The 17,215-nt window shown below is 53.1% G+C and overlaps 1 protein-coding gene across 26 annotated transcripts in view; it reads left to right on the top strand.

Moving 5' to 3' along the window:
- PTK2 (protein tyrosine kinase 2) overlaps nt 1–17,215 on the top strand; it is a 246,281-nt gene that overhangs the window by 139,052 nt on the left and 90,014 nt on the right. For all 26 annotated transcript variants that reach the window (XM_045078169.1, XM_045078191.1, XM_045078190.1 and 23 more), the window contains 4 exons: nt 3,091–3,231; nt 3,719–3,796; nt 10,321–10,428; nt 11,919–12,036. In XM_045078169.1, the coding sequence (XP_044934104.1) occupies nt 3,091–3,231; nt 3,719–3,796; nt 10,321–10,428; nt 11,919–12,036 (445 nt within the window). The remainder of the gene's footprint in view (nt 1–3,090; nt 3,232–3,718; nt 3,797–10,320; nt 10,429–11,918; nt 12,037–17,215) is intronic.

Below are 17,215 nucleotides of genomic sequence, written 5' to 3'. Positions count from 1 at the left end.
ATCAACTTTTTATCAATGTTAATAAAAGCGATCTGTCGCTGTGTTCTGCTCCCCATGCTCCTTGGGCAGCCGTTCTTTGCAGCTGCTGCCATATTCTAGGCTATGGTGTCCTGCTCTTGTAGGAAGAGTTGGGGGCCTTCCGGGGCTTTCTCTGCTCTGGTTTTCTCCTTCAGTGGACGCGTGAGCACGTGGCAGCACTATGTCCTGTCTCAGGCCATCGAACTCAGAGCAGTCAGAGCTGTCTTCCCACTGACATGCTAGTGAGCAATGTGCCATTGCTTTAAGGGACAGAACAGCTTTTACTTCCGTGTTGTCTGTTTCAGCGTCGTTAGGCTGGAGTTGTGCTCTCGCTCGGGTCTCCGCGGCCGGTCCCCGCGCTCCTGGCGGCAGCTGGACATCCCAGGCCACGGGTGTTTGCAGAGCCCGGAGTCCAAACAGCTGTTACGTGCCGTCCCAGCCTGTGATACGAGCGGCTTCTTCCGCCCCTTGACTCGTGGCCAGTGCTTAGATGGGCATTCCCCAAATATGTTTCCCAGACTTTTTGTTCGGAGCCTCCAAGGCTAACTGCTCATTTTCTGTGTGAAGGTCCGCTCTCGAAGCCTTGCTGACCTTGAGCCCATTTCCCTTACCTTCAGTTTTGACCGTGCGGTCTACAGCTGTCCTTAGTCCTCGGCAGAAGGCCTGCAGTCCCCCCACTGTCCTGCCGGCCCGGCTGCGGTGTTCCCTTCCTTCCCTCCTCCGCTTGGTTGGAGGGAGTCATCTGTGACCCCTTCAGCTGTGGCCCTGCCCTCTCCTGGGCTCCAGAGCTGTGTCCAGCTGTCTGCCTGAGCGTTCGGGTCCAAAGACGTAAGGGTTGCACCCACGTCCAGAATTGGTGTGACTCTGTTTTCACCAAGCTTGTCCCTTCTGTTTGCCCTCCGTTCCGTCCAGAAACCTCGTCCCTCGTCCTGCCCAGGTGCCTGTTTGCCTGCCGTCCGCATACAGTCATCCGAGTGACTGTCATCCCACAGCTCTGAGTCTGTGCTGCTGGTGTTTCTTGGGTGGTCTATTCTAGGAACGTGGCTGGTCTTTTTGCTTCTCATAGCCTCCTCCACACCCGCTGGGCAAGAGCAGCGCAAGCCTTTAGAATGGAAGTTCACGTGCCATAGGTCATGTTGCCACACCTGCTCCCTCGGCTCTTAAACCTGGTCCTCTGCCTGCCCCCGCCTCTTGCACTGTGGTCTTCATCCCACTGACTGCTGGCCGCCGGCTCCCCATCCTGGTCTTTGGCTACAGCGCCCAGCTGTCAGCTCACTCTCTGCAGTGTCCCACATCCAGTGATCCCTTGACCCCACAGTGGCCTTCACGCCACTGCAGCGGGCTGTCACCCCCATGTGCTGCTCCCTGGCAAGCCACCTCCTAGCCGCCTGAGCAGCCACAGCCCCCGACCTGCACAGATGAGCATGCTAGGTGGGATGAGGCCTTCCCCTCCTCTCCGCCCACCACCCCCAGCTTCCTCCTGTCCGCTGGCTTGGATTCCTGCCTGAGCTCTCAGCCGGGCCCCGGGTCTCCACCAGGACGTTCACCGGCCGGCCTGTTCTCCACGGCTCACCATTTCAGTTCATGGGAATTCCCGCCTTTCGGGACATCGTGTTGGTTCTGTTTTTCAGAATAAATCTGCTTCTCAGCCCTTTCCCCTTCTGTACGTGCACAGACTCTGCTCACCTCTTCTCGAGTACTGCACTGCCACCTGCTCGGTCCCCCCAGCGTCCTTCGTACAGTTCACGGCGCGGCAGCCAGTGTGTCAGCTCTCGTGACTCTGCCCAAGGCACCCAAGGACTCTGTCTCTTCCTGGAGTGAAAGCCGGGTGCTTCCTGCGGCTTCCCCCAGCCCTTCCTCGGACCGTGTCGTGCATCCTCTGCCCGCTGCCTCCCCGGGCTGCTGCTGACGTACCGCGGACTGTGGGCTGCCTGGTGGGCCCTTCCCTCCACCACGCAGATGCTCGCGGTGCAGAAGCAGAGCACTCAGGCACGCACCAGAGGTCTGGAAGCTCTCGTTCCGCCACACGGAGAAAGGGCGTAGTTGTTCTGTCTCCTTCTCTGTGTGTGGATACGTGTGCACCTGAGCTCACACGTACCTGCGTCACCCTGTAAGCGGTTCTTTGCTTTTAAAGGCGTCTGTACTCCACGTACAGACTGTTTCACCTGACACCATGATAGGGATTTTCATGTCCGTGAATTATTCCCCACGACGGTCTTGAGGGCTGCGTACAACGTGGGCAAATTATGATGTGTGTAACCCAGCCGCTGTTGTAGATCCTTCTGCACCGAACCTCCTTGTTGCTGATTCCTTGCGGAGTTCTCCGGTCTCTTCTGAAGTCTGATGCCTTGGAATTTAATTTCTGGATCCAAAGTAGTTTTTCTTTAATGTGTTTTGATTTGTGCTGCCAAATCGCCCTTCAGGAAGATTGTATCTACTTCCCTCCTAACAGGGGTATGTGAGTACCCTCCCAGCTAGGTTTTGCCGGCTCCCCGTCGTGTGCGTAGATAGGACGCGTTTTTTATTTTATTTTTTATGCTTGATTTTTAAGACAGTATGTGTTTTTTAATGCCTGACCTTTTACAGCATGTTCTAATAAGCAAATTATTGCCTTATACATTTCTGTTTAAGAAGTAATGCTTGGAGGGGCTCCTGGGCAGCTCAGTAGGTTAAGCCTCTGCCTTCAGCTCAGGTCATGGGAGATCTCAGGGTCCTGGGATCGAGCCCCGCATTGGGCTCTCTGCTCAGAGAGGAGCCTGCTTCCTCCTCTCTCTCTTTGCCTGCCTCTCTGCCTACTTGTGATCTCTCTCTGTCAAATAAATAAATAAAATCTTTAAAAAAAAAAAAAAAAGTAATGCTTGGAATCACCAAACTATGTACTTAAAAGGGTTAGGATGCTGTATCTTACACTGTGTGCATTTTATTACAGCTGCTTAAAAAGGGATGTGGCGTTTCCCAGTGATGTGAACAGAGGTGGGAGCGAGTGGTGCGAGGGAGCTGGTGTCTTGGGCATTTGCTGTTGCTGCTGTGTGTCGCTGACTCTAAAATGACTTTCGTGATTTTATCGCGCAGGCCAAAACGCTACGGAAGCTGATCCAACAGACGTTTAGACAGTTTGCCAACCTTAACAGAGAAGAAAGTATTCTGAAATTCTTTGAGATCCTCTCCCCGGTGTATAGATTCGATAAAGAATGCTTCAAGTGTGCTCTGGGTGTAAGTATGGGGACGTGGGAAATGGTGGCCTGGATTTCGTTTCTTTTGCTTTCTCTTGTCCATGGACACCTGAATTTCTAATTGAAATCTGACTGTCACATATTTAACAACATGAAAATATTCGTCATTCTCCGGTGGGGAAAAATGCAAACAAGCAAATGTATCAATGTGAGGAGGAAGTCACCTTGCTTTAGAAGCACGCCTGTGTTGATGATTAGATTTCTTTATTCCAGCTCAGTGATATATTAATTAACTGTGCTCTCTGGGCTAATTTAACCATTCAGAGAGCCTTTCCAAAGACCCGTTGGCTTCGGACCCACCGGATACTGGGTCAGTGAAGTCACAGGTGTTCCGTCGTGCTTGGCTACGTAGAGGGAAGGCCCCCGCCTCCACCCCTCCTTGCTCCTTGAACGTGTTCGTGCTTTCATCTAAAATATTTCTTTTCTCTTCTGGGAACTTTGTCATCACCTGTTTCACCCTTCAAAAGTCAAGCTGGATTATCTCAGTGGAACTGGCAATTGGCCCTGAAGAAGGCATCAGTTACCTCACAGACAAGGGCTGCAATGTAAGTCTGCTTTAGGGACATCTTGGGGCTGCTTGTGCACTGACCGTCCTCATGCTGGACCCGAGCACAGACGGGGATGAGTCCCGCCCCTTCCCAGTCTCTGGCCCCCCGCTGGAGAGGGGACATTGTCCTGGGTTCTGCATCACCAATGAGCTCTTCGTACATGCCGCAGTGCCCGCCAGCTGTTTGCAGCGAAAAGCAGGGCATTCTGACCCTCGTCACATGCCGTGACAACCCATTCCACCCGGAGGGTTGACCTCCACGTGGAAGACAAGTGACACAAGTCAGAGAAGAAAACACGGGAATATCTATGTGAATTTGGAGTAGGAAGAGATTCCTTAAACTGCATTTACAAAGAACTAACTCTAAAAGACAATTCTGACAAATTAGAGTACGTTGAAATCAAGAACTTCTCATCGAGAGGTAGTAGAAAGGCAAGGCAGATAGTTGCTTTAATACGTTTGACAGTAGACTTGAAGCAGGGGGAAGCTTGGCAGTAAATCGCTAAGTGAAGGGCAGACGACCCAAGAGGGTACCAAGTTGTCTGGAGGTAGAGGAGAAGGTGTTGCGCCCGGGAGCCCCGGGGTGACGCGCAGCGTGGCGCTCTTGTGTGTCTGCTAGGATGGCTGAGACGAAGAGCTGTAATGCCAAGTGTGGGCGGGAGGGTGCCCAGCCGGAGCCACCCTGTACCGGTGGCAAGGGTGGCCGTCGGTGTGAGCTCTGCGGGCAGCCCGTGGCCGTATGTGTGTTCACTGCTTACAGATTGTCACGTCCCGGCCTTTAGGTGCGATCTGTGGTCTCCTGGGTTTTCTTGTAGGGTTGTCTCTGTCCATTATACATGTGAGCCTTTAACCCACCCTGGATTCCACCTCGAGTCCTCTGGTGAGGTCACAATGGGGCCCTGAATGTGGGTAAGGGAGGCCGGCTCTGGAGGCCGCAGCCACGGTTTCCACCTTGACTCACTCTCACGTGAGTGTGAGACTTCGTGTGACTTTGTGTGACTTCGGCCCCATCCTGCCGCCACTGGCTCATGTTTCCTCGGTAGTAAAGTGTCCGTAATCATTTCAGCCACCTAACAGATTGGTCAGACAATGAAGACATGAATTAGATCGTGCCTGCGCACCTCCCATGCCTCCCGCAGCAGCACGGCAGTTTGGGGTGTCCCCCTCCTGTCGCCTGCTGTAACTCGCGTTCCATTAGCACATCCTCTGCCTCCCGTGTTGTCAGGGTCACCAGGGAGCAGTGTCTCGGGGTTCTCTCGTCATCTCTCCGGTGACTTCAGTCCTGCGCCTGGTCTCAGGCCGCCACGCATCTGGGGGGTTTGGCGCGCTCAGCTGTGCGGGCAGTGGGTGTGTCACAGCGGCTCTTAGTGGGCAGGCGCAGAAATCAGGGGCATGGCATTGCGGTCCCTTCCCTCCGTGTCGGCATCGATCTCCGCAGACCCTGTTTCCATCTCGTTCGCTTGACTTTAGCCTTCCTCCTGCTGTTCCCTTTGGGTGTTTCTTTCCAGTTACTCTGGAGGCCATTTTCTCGCACAACCTTTCATGTCTTGTCAGTGTCAGCGGGTGTGTTCTCCTTCTGTCGTATTTCCATACAGCTTGAAGTTTTCTCGTTCTCGTAGCATTACCTAGGAGCATGTTACACTTCAGGCCGTTCTGAGGTTTGGGTCTCACTGTTACCATTTCTCCCGTTCCTGGCCGATGAGCAGAGGCAGGTTTTTCACAGGTTAATTCTAGTGAATGTGTTACTGTCTTTTTTATGGCCAAGCACCTGGTGGTTTTTAATCAATTTTTATGGGGAAAAAAGTCTGTTTTCTCTTAGAAACTATGAGGATCTCTGTCCTCTGAAGTGGAAGTTGCTTGTTGTGTAAAGTAGACGGAAACAGATGGGGTGGTGAGGATAGAGCCCGGGAAGTGCCTGTACACTCTGTCCTGCCTGTATTTCTACCTGCCACACCTGCCCTCCAGGGCCAGGCCTTCTGTGGGTGAGCGTCACGCTTCCGGTAAGACCGCTCCTGGCTGCGGAGCGACCCCGACTCTGCTCTCTTTCCTTCACCAGTAAATGCTTCCAATCTACTGGCCGTTCCTGTCAGCATAGAAAAATGTGTAATCTCTCTCATCCTAAAAATGTCCTCCCTCAAGCCTGTATTCCTGTCCCTGTCCCCGCCAGGCAGCCCACACGTTTCCTCTCTGCTCTGTTGCACACGTTCTTGGCACGTGGCCGCTGAGCCCCTGGTGAGCGCCGCTGCTCGAAGCCGAGCTGCTCTGAGTGCACCGCCTGGGCTCCTCCCGTGCTCTCTGCAGCCCCCGCCGGCGCCCCAGAGCCTGCCCAGCCTCCACCGGGGGCCCAGTGGAGCCCCTTGGTACTTCTGAGTCCTTATCGACTTTCCCGACTTCGGGTCCCCCCCTCGCCAGTGCAGCCCAGTACAGGTCCAAGCTGCCTTGGACTTTTCAGTGGTCTAGCAGCCCAGTTTGGAAGGTACAAATGAATTTCAGTGATGTATCTTTTGTGTCCCAGTCCGTCCCAGTTACCGTCATTTCAGGGCGTCATCCGTGTAGAGGCTGTGGGACTTTCATGTCCCTTATCACCGTGAGTCTTCTCAGGTGGCGTGTGTCCTGCGCTCCGTCACAGCTCAGCGCGGACTGGCCTCAGCAGCCGGCCGGACCAGACGGCCCCGCTCTGTGGCCTCCTGTGCACACACTCGCCCTCTCTCCGGGTCGTCAGGATGACTTGCTTGCCTCGTCCGGGGTGTCGCGTTGGCCAGGTCACGCATGTGTGTGCAGCAGTTTGGTGCTGGGCGGCGAGCCGGCAGCCGGGGCCCAGTGCAGAGGGAAGTCGGCGCGGTCCTGGCTTCCTGGGGCCTGCCTTCCTTTGGGCCTCATCACTTCCTCCCGCCCTTCCCCAAACAAAACAGGGCGAGTTTCAGACAGTACCGCCGGGTGCTTTGCTGCGGTCCTTACCGCAGTCGCAATGCCTCCTGCACGACTGTTGATGTCTGGGCTCACGCTGCCCTGCTTCGCTGCTCTCCTCCTGGTACTTAGAACAGAGCCCTGCGCCTCGGCAGTTCTCAGAGTCACGCATTCACTCCCTCATGTCCCAGGCGCGGCCCTCCTTCCTGGCGATAAGGGGTGACTGGGATGGGTGTCGCCCACGAGCTCCCCGCATGGTGCGGTCAGTCTGTCTGTGAGAGCAGATAGAAGAAAGAACACGGACAGCAGAAATACCGTGACCGTGAGCGAGGGCCTAGCCGGGTGGGGAGTGTCTGCTGTACCGCTCGGAGGGCTGGTCACTGTGCTTCCCTCCCAACCCTGTCTTCTTTGTAATAGATTTTTAAAAAAAGATTGTATTTATTTATTTGACAGAGAGACGCAGCGAGAGAGGGAACACAAGCAGGGGCAGTGGGAGAGGGAGAAGCAGGCTTCCCGCCAAGTGGGGAGCCCGATGGGCTTGATCCCAGGACCCCAGGATCATGACCTGAGCTGAAGGCAGGTGCATAATGACTCAACCACCCAGATACTCTATAACAGATTTTTTTTTTTTAAGATTTTATCTATTTATTTATTTGACACAGAGAGAGAAAGAGCTCACAAATAGACATTGAGGCAGGAAGAGAGAGATGGGGAAGCAGACTCCTTGCCAAGCAGAGAGCCCCTTGTGGGGCTCGATCCCAAGACCCTGAGACCATGACCTGAGCCGAAGGCAGAGGCTTAACCACCGAGCCACCCAGGTGCCCCATAACAGATATTTTTTAAGAGCCTTTTGGTAACTTGAAATAAAATCACAGAATATGCTGTGAACATAATAATTCCAAAACGTCTATTTCAGCTCAGAGACCAACAGCCGTTAGAGGAGGGACAGAGCTGAGGACTGGGCGCGCTCGTCCGAGAGGGCCGCTGTGAGTCCTCCCTCACACACAGTGTGCAGAAGCGACAAGGGCTTCCAGGTGACCAGCCTTGGGGGGCGTGTCAGAGTGAGGCAGAAACACTGTAGGTTTTTAAAAAAAGGAATATAATAATTTCCTTGATGAGTTTCTCACTGTGCTTTGAAAAAAATTTTTAAATTATAAGTTAATAAAATATGGTAACATAATCATTTACCGAGATTAGTTGAGATGTCCGTCATTTCAGGTGTCACCAGCCTAATAGCGGTTGATTCCTGGTTAGAAGGAGCCTCATCTCCTCTGTTACAGACGCATGTGCACATGGGGTCGGCAGCTCGGATACCAAACAATCATTGCCCTCTGTAATGTCATTTTCCTAAATGGTGAACAACTCATCCTAACATTCCAGAGATAGCAAAATCATTAATTACACCTAAATTACACCCAAGTTGTGCTCCTGGAAAGTTGAGTGCAGAGCATATGTTGTGTTTTAAAGAAGGCTTGGGTTCTAGAGTCTGATTTCTCACCAACATGAATACACACCAGGATCTTGGAAAGCTGTTCGGGACATAGGACAGTTTTCGTTGTGAGGGGATTTTCTGTGCGTTATATCATGTCTCACGGCCATGGTCCACATCTGCCTCCCTCACTCTTCAGCCAACCAGAAACAGCTTTCTGGGGCCTGAGGGCGCCCTGGGAAGACTAGAGTGCGTCTGATCAAGACGAGCTCATGATGGGAAGTCGGGTCCGAGCGGCAGGCGGAGGGCACGCCGGGTGGGCGCTTGCTTCCTCTGCCAGCGTCGTGCCCGTTGAAGCAGGGGCTGTCAGACCGGACTTACACTGTGAGGCGCGGCCCTGGCTTCCAGGTAGGGGCGGTCTGTGAGGGGGCCAGGCACGGGTCCAGGGCGACAGCTGCAGGGTCGATGGCACCAGAGGGACAGCTGCAAAGGTGGAAGGAAACCGCAGACTGCGGTGTGGAGCCGGCTGGGTCGGGGAGGAGGGGAAGGAGCCGGCGGGGATGCCGCCGTCTCTCGGCTCAGGAATAGGGTTGAATGGTGACGCTCGTTGCTGTGCTGGGGAGGCCTGAGAAGGAGCCGGTGTTGAGAGCAGATCCCGTGACTGTGCTGTTTGCAGTCTGGCCCCGATGTCCACGTGGGGGTGTCACACCGGCGGTTGGATATGTGTCCCGGTTCGGGGCTGGGGATGCTACTTGCACCACAGGGCTGGGCTGCCATGGCTTACGGGAAGGATGGGCCCAGCACAGAGTCCTGTGGCCCTTGATGATTTAGCCACGGAGTAGAGGAGAAGCCAAAGGAACTATGGAAGATAGTCAGGGAAGGAGGAGGGAACCCCACGCAGGCAGATGGCACAGAGGTGGAGAGAGGGGAGTAGGCACAGGGGCTAGCCGCCTGCTGGTGTCTTAGAGTGGGAAACTGGAGGCCTGCCCTGGGCTCCCGTCCGAAGGCCTCCCAGAGCACACCTGTGCCTGAACGCAAAGCTGTGAAGATATTCTGATGTGAACGGAAGCTTTCTCTCTCTCTCTTTTAAAGATATTTATTTATTTGAGAGAGAGAGAGAGAGCGCATGCACACAAGCCAGGGGGAGGGACAGAGGGAGAAGCAGACTCCCCACCAAGCAGGGAGCCCTACATGGGGCTCAATCCTGGGACCCTGGGATTGTGACCTGAGCTGAGGACAGATCCTTCACCAACTGAGCCACCCAGGCGCCCCTATGAGCCACTTCCTTTTTTAAGATTTTATCCATTTATTTGACAGAGACACAGCGAGAGAGGGAACACAAGCACGGGAATGGGAGAGGGAGAAGCAGGCTCCCTGTGGGCCGGAAGCACAATGCGGGGCTCTGTCCCTGGACCCTGGGATCATGACCCAAGCCGAAGGCAGACGCTTAAATGACTGAGCCACCAAGGCATCCCAGTGAGCCACTTTCTGCACCGTAGTCCAGCTCGGTCCCAGTGGCAGAATTTGGGCTGAGTAGAGCACTTGGTGGGAAAGGCCCCGCCTCTTGGCATTGAGACAGAAGGAGGCCGCGATCGGGGTAATTGCTGTGAATGAATGTGTGGGAATCATCACAGCAAACCTTCGTCATGAGCTGCTGGGAGGGTAAGGGACAAATGGGCATGTGTTTTGGAGAAATGAAGTCTCTGTTGGCATGCGCTTCTGGGAAGGGTCCTTTGGACACCTGCCACCCCTGTGGTGCCGTTACACTCAGAGATGCGCTCTAGTTCAGGGTACGCTGGGAGTGCGCCAGGTCCCTCCCTGTGGGAAGGGGGCACGACCCACACACGGCTCCCCCCGAGGCCAGCGAGCGAGTCACGTCTGGGACTTGGTTCCGTTCCTTCCTTCTCTGGGGCCTGGGACTCCCCAGCCGGCTCTGACAGCCGGAGTGCTCCTGCTCGGTCATTAGCAGCAGACAGCAGGCCCGTCCCTCACTGGCAGCAAGCAGACAGTTCCTGGCTGTCCCAGGACTGCTCTGAAGGAGGCGAGTACCCCGCTGGGGCTGATGGACGCGGTCCCTGGGAGGAGGCCCTCGGGAGAGTGCGGCGGGGTGGGCACCGCGAGAGGGTCACACAGTACCGGACAGTCCTTTTCTGGGGTCGTAAGAGGTTTGCCTTTTCTCTCCCAAGCCCACACATCTGGCCGACTTCAATCAAGTGCAGACCATTCAGTACTCGAACAGTGAAGACAAGGACAGGAAAGGGATGCTGCAGCTGAAAATCGCCGGCGCGCCCGAGGTAAGGATGCGGCTTCCGCGCGCCCTAGCAATCCCTGCTTCCTCACACGCGCTCCTGCTCTGTTTCCAGTAGTGATGAGTGCATGTCCCCCAGAGTAGAGCAGGTGACAGACGGAAGAGCCGGTCAGGCGCACATCAGGGTGGTTGAAGAGTCCTGTAACTGCCATGGTCTTCAGCCTCTTAGGACCGTGTGAACACACGGGTCCCCTGGGTCAACGGCGTCGTTCCCAGACTGCTGTGCCTGCCGGGCCGGGTCACCGGCTAGCAGCTCCTGCCGGCTGGGTCCCCCACCACTTCGACGCTCAGCACAGGAGCCAGGAGCAACATGGGTCATTCTCAGAACCCAGCGAAAGAAGTTTTTTGAGATCCTTTGTCCCCAGTGTACGGCCAAGGAGGCCCTGCCCAAGTGGTGGAGATGGGGCGCCTCCTGGGGCCCGCGCTTTTAGTCCACAGGCAGCGTGGCCCGGTCCAGATAGGGCGTCACCTGGCAACTGTGCATCAGGAGACCCTCTCTGATCAACAGGCAGAGGACGCTTCTGTATTGAGGAGTCGGAACGACGGGAATGGTGGCACACAGCACGCGTTCGGACCCCTCATTGTGCCGCGTACCACCCGTGGTCTTTGGGTGGCGACAGCCTTTCCTCAGATGGGTTTATCTGTCACTTGTTCTTTCTGCCTTGGGAGCCATGACATTTCTGAGGCTCTAGGAAGTGCATTTTTGATTCTCCGGGGTGAATAAATGAAACCCTGAAATACGGAAACTGTTGCCAGCTAAAATGTCCTGACAGCGTCTCCGTAATGTTCTTGTTCTGCCTCGCCGCGGCCAGAACTCCGAACACGGAGCCGAGCGCCGGGAAGGTGTGTCCGAGGCCGAGCGGGGGCGGGGTACTGCTCGGACGAGGGCATCCCTGAGTCCGGCAGGAAGGAACAGCTCTGATCATCTCCCGGGCAATCGCTAGTGATCAGTCTTAAGGAAGTTTATCAGAACTGCAGGTCTGATAGTGAAAACAGTGATTTCTGACCTCTATGCATGCTAAAAATAAGGAGATTTTAGTAATTGTCTTTAATGCTAGAAAAATGATGATGGATAATTGATAAAAATGTACTCCATGTTTGGTTTCTAAAATAGGCCACACTTGAAATACACTAATTCTTTAACTTCTTCACTTAATTAGATGTGCCGAGGGGCCAGACACTCTGAAGGGAAATAATTTTTTTTTTTTTTTTTTTTTGCCTCCTTCAGTTCTAGAAAATGAATCTCAGTTTTAAGTGATTTTTTTGTTTTTGTCTGGGCCGCCTTCTGTCACATGTTCTAGGAATAACGTCCTTAAATATCAAACTTCCTTTTTCACGCCGACTTTATGACAAATCTGTGTCGCTGTCACTCTTCTGTTTCCAAGTGTATCTAGAGTTCTGATGTCACAGTGCAGCTGCCCCTTTGATGACTGCAGAGAACAATAACGCCTCTCTCTTGGTCTTTTCCCCTTTTAGCCTCTGACAGTGACAGCGCCGTCCCTAACCATCGCCGAGAATATGGCGGACTTGATAGATGGGTACTGCCGGCTGGTGAACGGGGCCACACAGTCTTTTATCATCAGACCCCAGAAAGGTGAGGTCCTGCTTCTGCTTGAGCAGCCCCGAGGGAGCTGTTAGGCGAGCTCACCCCAAAGCCTCTACTCCTTCTTTCAGACGACTCTGAAGACCAGATGAGTAATTCAGCCCATTATGTCTATGTTCTTGCTTTTTGGGGGAAGTGGGGCAGGGCGCAGCCTCTGAGCCGGGTTTGACTAGAAGAGCCACAGGGAAACACTGTTGGGTTCAGGCTGCTGGGTTCGGGCAACACGCTGGAGTGCCGTCCAGTGCTGGCAGTGTTTGTACATAAACTTTTGGGACAATGTTTTGGATGTTTGTCTGTTTTCAGGTATCCTTTGTAACTCATGTAAAATAAAGTATCTGTTTTTTCTTATAGATCTCAAAAGCTTAGAGCACAGAACAAAATTAGTTCTAAGTCGTGATGTCAGATCAGTGATTAGAATGAATACTTGTCCCAGAAGCAAGGCTGTGTCACTTCAGAAGTGACGTGGGGTTCTTGCAAGGCCCTGCGAAGGGCTGTTTCGGAAGATTTGGATTTCTGAAATAATCAAGCAGAGTGTTCCTGGCAGGATAATAGCATCATGGTAGCAGGAAAAATCTGGGCTTTAGCAATGTATCCGTTTGTATGTTCAAATCGCAGGTCCTCTGAGTGGCTACCTGTAAATCGCTGACCCTTCCTGTGCTCGGGTCTCCCGCTGTCACACACACGGAGTGCTGCCGCCTCTCTTTTATGGTTTGGGGCGGGTAAATGACTTCACCTCTGTAAGGGGCTGGAGCCGTGCGGCACGTGCGGCGGCCGTCATGTCCGCATTGTCCCTGTGGCTACTTGCCGGCCTGCGAGCCCGACCTTCCGTGTGCACCTGGACTCTGACCGTCCCCATCCGCACAGAAGGTCACCTGCTTTACGGCCTGGGAGGCGGGTCCACAGTGGTGCCCACGGAGCTGCCCACTCTGGGGCAGGGAGACCGAGGGTCCTTGGAGGACTGCCCCCATGACCAGGACCCTCCCAGGAGCGTGGTCCCGAGGGGCTGAGTGCTGTGTACACAGCCTGGAGAGGAGCCGGGAGAGCGGATGATGGAGTCGAACTCCCGGTAGAGACGCCGCAGGATGCCCGGCCTGCCAGCTGCCCGGTGCACTGCGCTGACGGAACGGGCGGAGGGAGCAGGCGGGGGCCGCGGTGGGGAGCCGTGTGAAGCAGAGGAACCCCCGGGACGTTTGTTTCAAAGTTAGTCTCGTGCTGTGCTCCGAAGACAGTAGCTGAAGCCACAGCCTGAGGCCAGTCGGCGTGTGGCTTCTGGGACACGCCTGATCGAGTAAAAACCGTGTGACACCACGATCACACCAGTAAAACCTACTCTTTTCTAAAATATAGTGTATATTTCGATTTATAGTAGTTTTCTTTGTACGGACTGTAGTAATGAAGTTGCTTTTAGAAAGGTGTAAAGGCTTCTCTCAGTTAAAACTCGTGCAGACATGAGCTCCTGATATTTCATCTTGTGCTTCAAGCACGGGTATAACCTTGCAAAATTTATTTAAATGTTTTTGGGAAAATTCCTTTCCCTGAAGATCGTATTTTGTGAAAGTGTTCAATGTGACATATTGCCTGTCTCCTTTTTAGTAAATAATTTAACAATTTTTATCCTAATTTACCAAATGTTCCTAATCAGTATGTCTGTCCACACAAAAATAACATTGAGACATTGAGCGCTGAATACACCAGCCTTGCCATGTTTGAAACTTCAGCACCTTCCTGTGCTAGTTTTCAATTGGCTCTTCCCCCCCTTAGGGATAAACATCTTGATATCAAGTCTTGTGCACCAAGAGGCATTAAGTTCTTCATGCATCTGACTAGAGCACAAGGGAAAAACGCTTCTCATAAAATCCTAGTAGGGTGTGCTTAGCAATTTTATGTTGTCTTTACAGAATGAGATACTAGACTCGATAATTTACTGACCCTGTTCTCAGTCCCAGCATGTTAATTTATGTACACAACTTCTATCCTGGATACCTAAGCAAAGCTCTACTGCCCAGTGGAGATGTACTTCAAGTCAAACATTTTTAGTGGATTATAGTCCGAAATACTTGTGGACAAGAGCACATGAGCATTTTTTAATTTAGATTTTTTTGAAATGTTTAATAAATTGAACACGTCTCTACAGTGCAGTGCTCCACTTCCCTGGCAGTGTGCGGTCACAGACACGGATACGCCCGTGTGTCTTCTCTAGACTATAAACTGTTACGTGGTAAGCAGCATATACATGTTTACGTGCACAACAGAGACACCTGTTCTACGTGATCCACAGTTCTGCTGTGAGCTCTGCGTGTGCTCAGGTGCACCTGATTCGTTCTGTGACCGCCACAATTATGTCGCACTCACACAGCACTTTTAATGGTGGTTTTACTGGGACAGACAACAGAATTAGAGCCATACATAGCAAGATATCCTGAGCCAAGTTCCTCCAGAGTTGCTGAATGACCTTGGCCCTTATTGTAGGGCGTTAGCTAGCCTACACCGTCCAAGAAAGTTCAGTGGCAGTTTTTCAATTTTAGTCAGATTTCCCTCAGAGGAGAGAATTATGCAAGTTAACATAGGGTCGTAATCTCATTCCTCGGGGGATTTCCTGTACGCGGGATGATAACGAGCCTGCACCTGTGAGGGAGGGGACCCACGCTTCCAAGATGTCACGGCCCGGAGAGGAGCTAGACCAGAACTGACAGGCGGGTTGTGTAAACATGAGAGCACTTCTGTCAGTGAAAGAAACATTCTTTTAAAGCTGAGACATAGGAGGGAGAACATTGGTGACACAGACAGCAAGGAGTCCAGATCTCCCTTCTCGCGTGTTCTTCGCTCGCTGAGATGAGCCAGTGGGCACACGGGCCCCTTGTAGGAGAGCGGACACGCAGATGCCCAGGAAGCAGAGCGCCTTCTCTGGTTTTGGTCTGGTGAAGTGACTGATCTTCCAACCCATCCTCGGCGGGGCTGGGAAGACCCGCCCGCACAGTCGGTGTCCGTGGGAGGTGCCGGTGGCCAGCGTGGCGGGGGCGCCCTTGTCCATTGTCTGCCTTCTAGAAATCCTCCCGCAGAACCAGACCGGCCCAGGGTGTTCACTCTGCAGTGTGTGTAGAAGCTCAAAACCAGAAACTGCCCGTGTCCACATGGTGGGAAGTGGTCCCTGAAGGAGGCAGCGTGCTGCCCACGGAGAGTGTGGCACAGCTGGAAACCATCAGGGGGCGCTCCTTCCGCGCTAAAAGACACACATGTGTAGCCAAACTGTGTGTGTGTTCGCAAGTCCGCGGTCGGAAGTCAGGGCAGCCCAGTGACCGACGGTGGACGGGTGGAGCTCCGGGAGGTGGAGGAGATGTGTCTGAAGCGGGCGAGGAGCCTTCGGCGCGTCCTTGTCCTCCCCACAGTACGCACCTTTATGACGGAGATGGTTACAGGGAGCCTGCATTGTTCGGTTTAAAAAACAGATAAAAACTTTTATTCAAAAATTAGAAATTAAATGTAGGTTGTAGCCTACATTTGTGGATACATCCTAATTCCTAAAGGATTTACTCCAGAAAATAAGATACTTGCCGTGGGAATGACACGTGAAATCGTATGTTAGGCATTCAGCTTCTAAATTTAAGGGAATGTTAAACATTAACATGGGAACCAGGCATTTCAGTCGGTGAGTGCTGAGTTTTATAACTGCTGCTGCTGGTGTGTGTCGCTGTTGTTCTCCGTGATCGGTGACTTTCTGCTTCCTGAAGACGTACTCTCGGGATGCTCCGTTGGTAACCAGCTCATTTCTGCCTCTTTCTGCCCCTGCCCAGCCACTTAGGAAGTCTCTGGGAACCAAGTGTTTATGAACGGGTCTCTTTTCTCTCCAGGAAGTAGACATTGCAACAAAGAGTGCAGACAGCTAGCGGCCACACTGATGTGTCATGGGCAAGGCCGTTACTAACTGGCAGTGGTGGGTGTGGGCAAGGCGTGGTTGGAGTGTTCATGGTGGTCAGCTAATGATAGGATTTTCTAGTGACTCCACATTTGGCCTTCGTGACTCGGTTATTTTGCTTGAAATGTGGATGTCAGGAAGTCAGAGCCAGGCCGTGTGGGTGCAGTTATGGTGGCATATGAGGTAGTGGGTCTGGGTTCTGCACTAGTCATGCCTCCCCACTGTCCCTGCAGACCGGACAGTCCGACTTCTGTTTCATAGAAACAGAATGTTTCTGTCATTCAGAAAGAGTCACTCACATGAGGTCCAAGGCTCACTGAGTTATCAGTTACCAAGCGGTGGTCTGAGAAGCTTCTGAGTGCCGGGAGCCCTGCGGGGTGTTAGAGCCACCTATGTGCAGGTTAAGTCCGACCTTCGAGTGCTCTGATCCTGGAAGTGCCCGGCACAAGGCAGAAGCACAGCGGCACCGCCAGATCCACCTCAGGGGCTGTAGGAAGGGCTCCCTGGAGTTCATGCTGTGCTCGAATGGAGCTTGCCTTTTTTTTTTTTTTTAATAATATCATTTATTTATTTATTTATTTATTTATTAAATTTTAGTTAACATACAGTGCAATATTGGTTTCTGGAATAGAATTCAGTGAATCGTCTCTTACACAAAACACCCAGTGCTCGTCATAACAAGTGCCCTCCCAAATCCCCACCGCCTCTCTAGTCCGTCCCCCACTGAACTGAGCTTGGAGAAACGGAGGGATAGGTCTTTCTACAGGAAGGAAGAGCTTCTCTTGAGGGTTGGAATGTGCAGGCAGCATGGTGTGTTCAGGGAAGTATGGAATGCAGTCCCCGGGCACCAGGGGACAGTGCAGAACAAGACTGGGGAGACAGGACAAAGGTGACTTCTGGAGGCAGAGAGCTCTTGGCACTGAGTTCTAGGGCAAGTGCAAGGAGCAGAACTGCAGACAGCAGTCAAGATGGCGCGGGGTGACTCTAACGGCTGCCTGGGCAGGCGTCAGAGAGGTGGGTGGTAGGTTGGCAGCACCCCGAAGACAGAGGCGGGCCGCTGTTCTGTACCAGCAGAATGAAGCAGCGCTTTGTGGGTCACGCAGATGCGCTTACATTTCTTCTCACAAGCCATTGAGGGGGTGTCCGTGTGGCTCAAGTCAGCAGAGCATGCGACTCTCAACCTCAGGGTTATGAGTTCGAGTCCCACATTAGGTGTAGACTCTACTTAAAAATAAAATCTTAAAGCCAGTGAGAGAC

Source organism: Mustela putorius, unplaced genomic scaffold, assembly GCF_011764305.1.
Source record: "Mustela putorius furo isolate JIRA1106 unplaced genomic scaffold, ASM1176430v1.1 tig00000228_pilon_pilon_pilon, whole genome shotgun sequence".
In the NCBI taxonomy this organism is placed as follows: Eukaryota; Metazoa; Chordata; class Mammalia; order Carnivora; family Mustelidae; genus Mustela; species Mustela putorius.
Note: the sequence above shows the minus strand (reverse complement) of the source record. Positions and strands in the feature narration are given on the sequence as shown.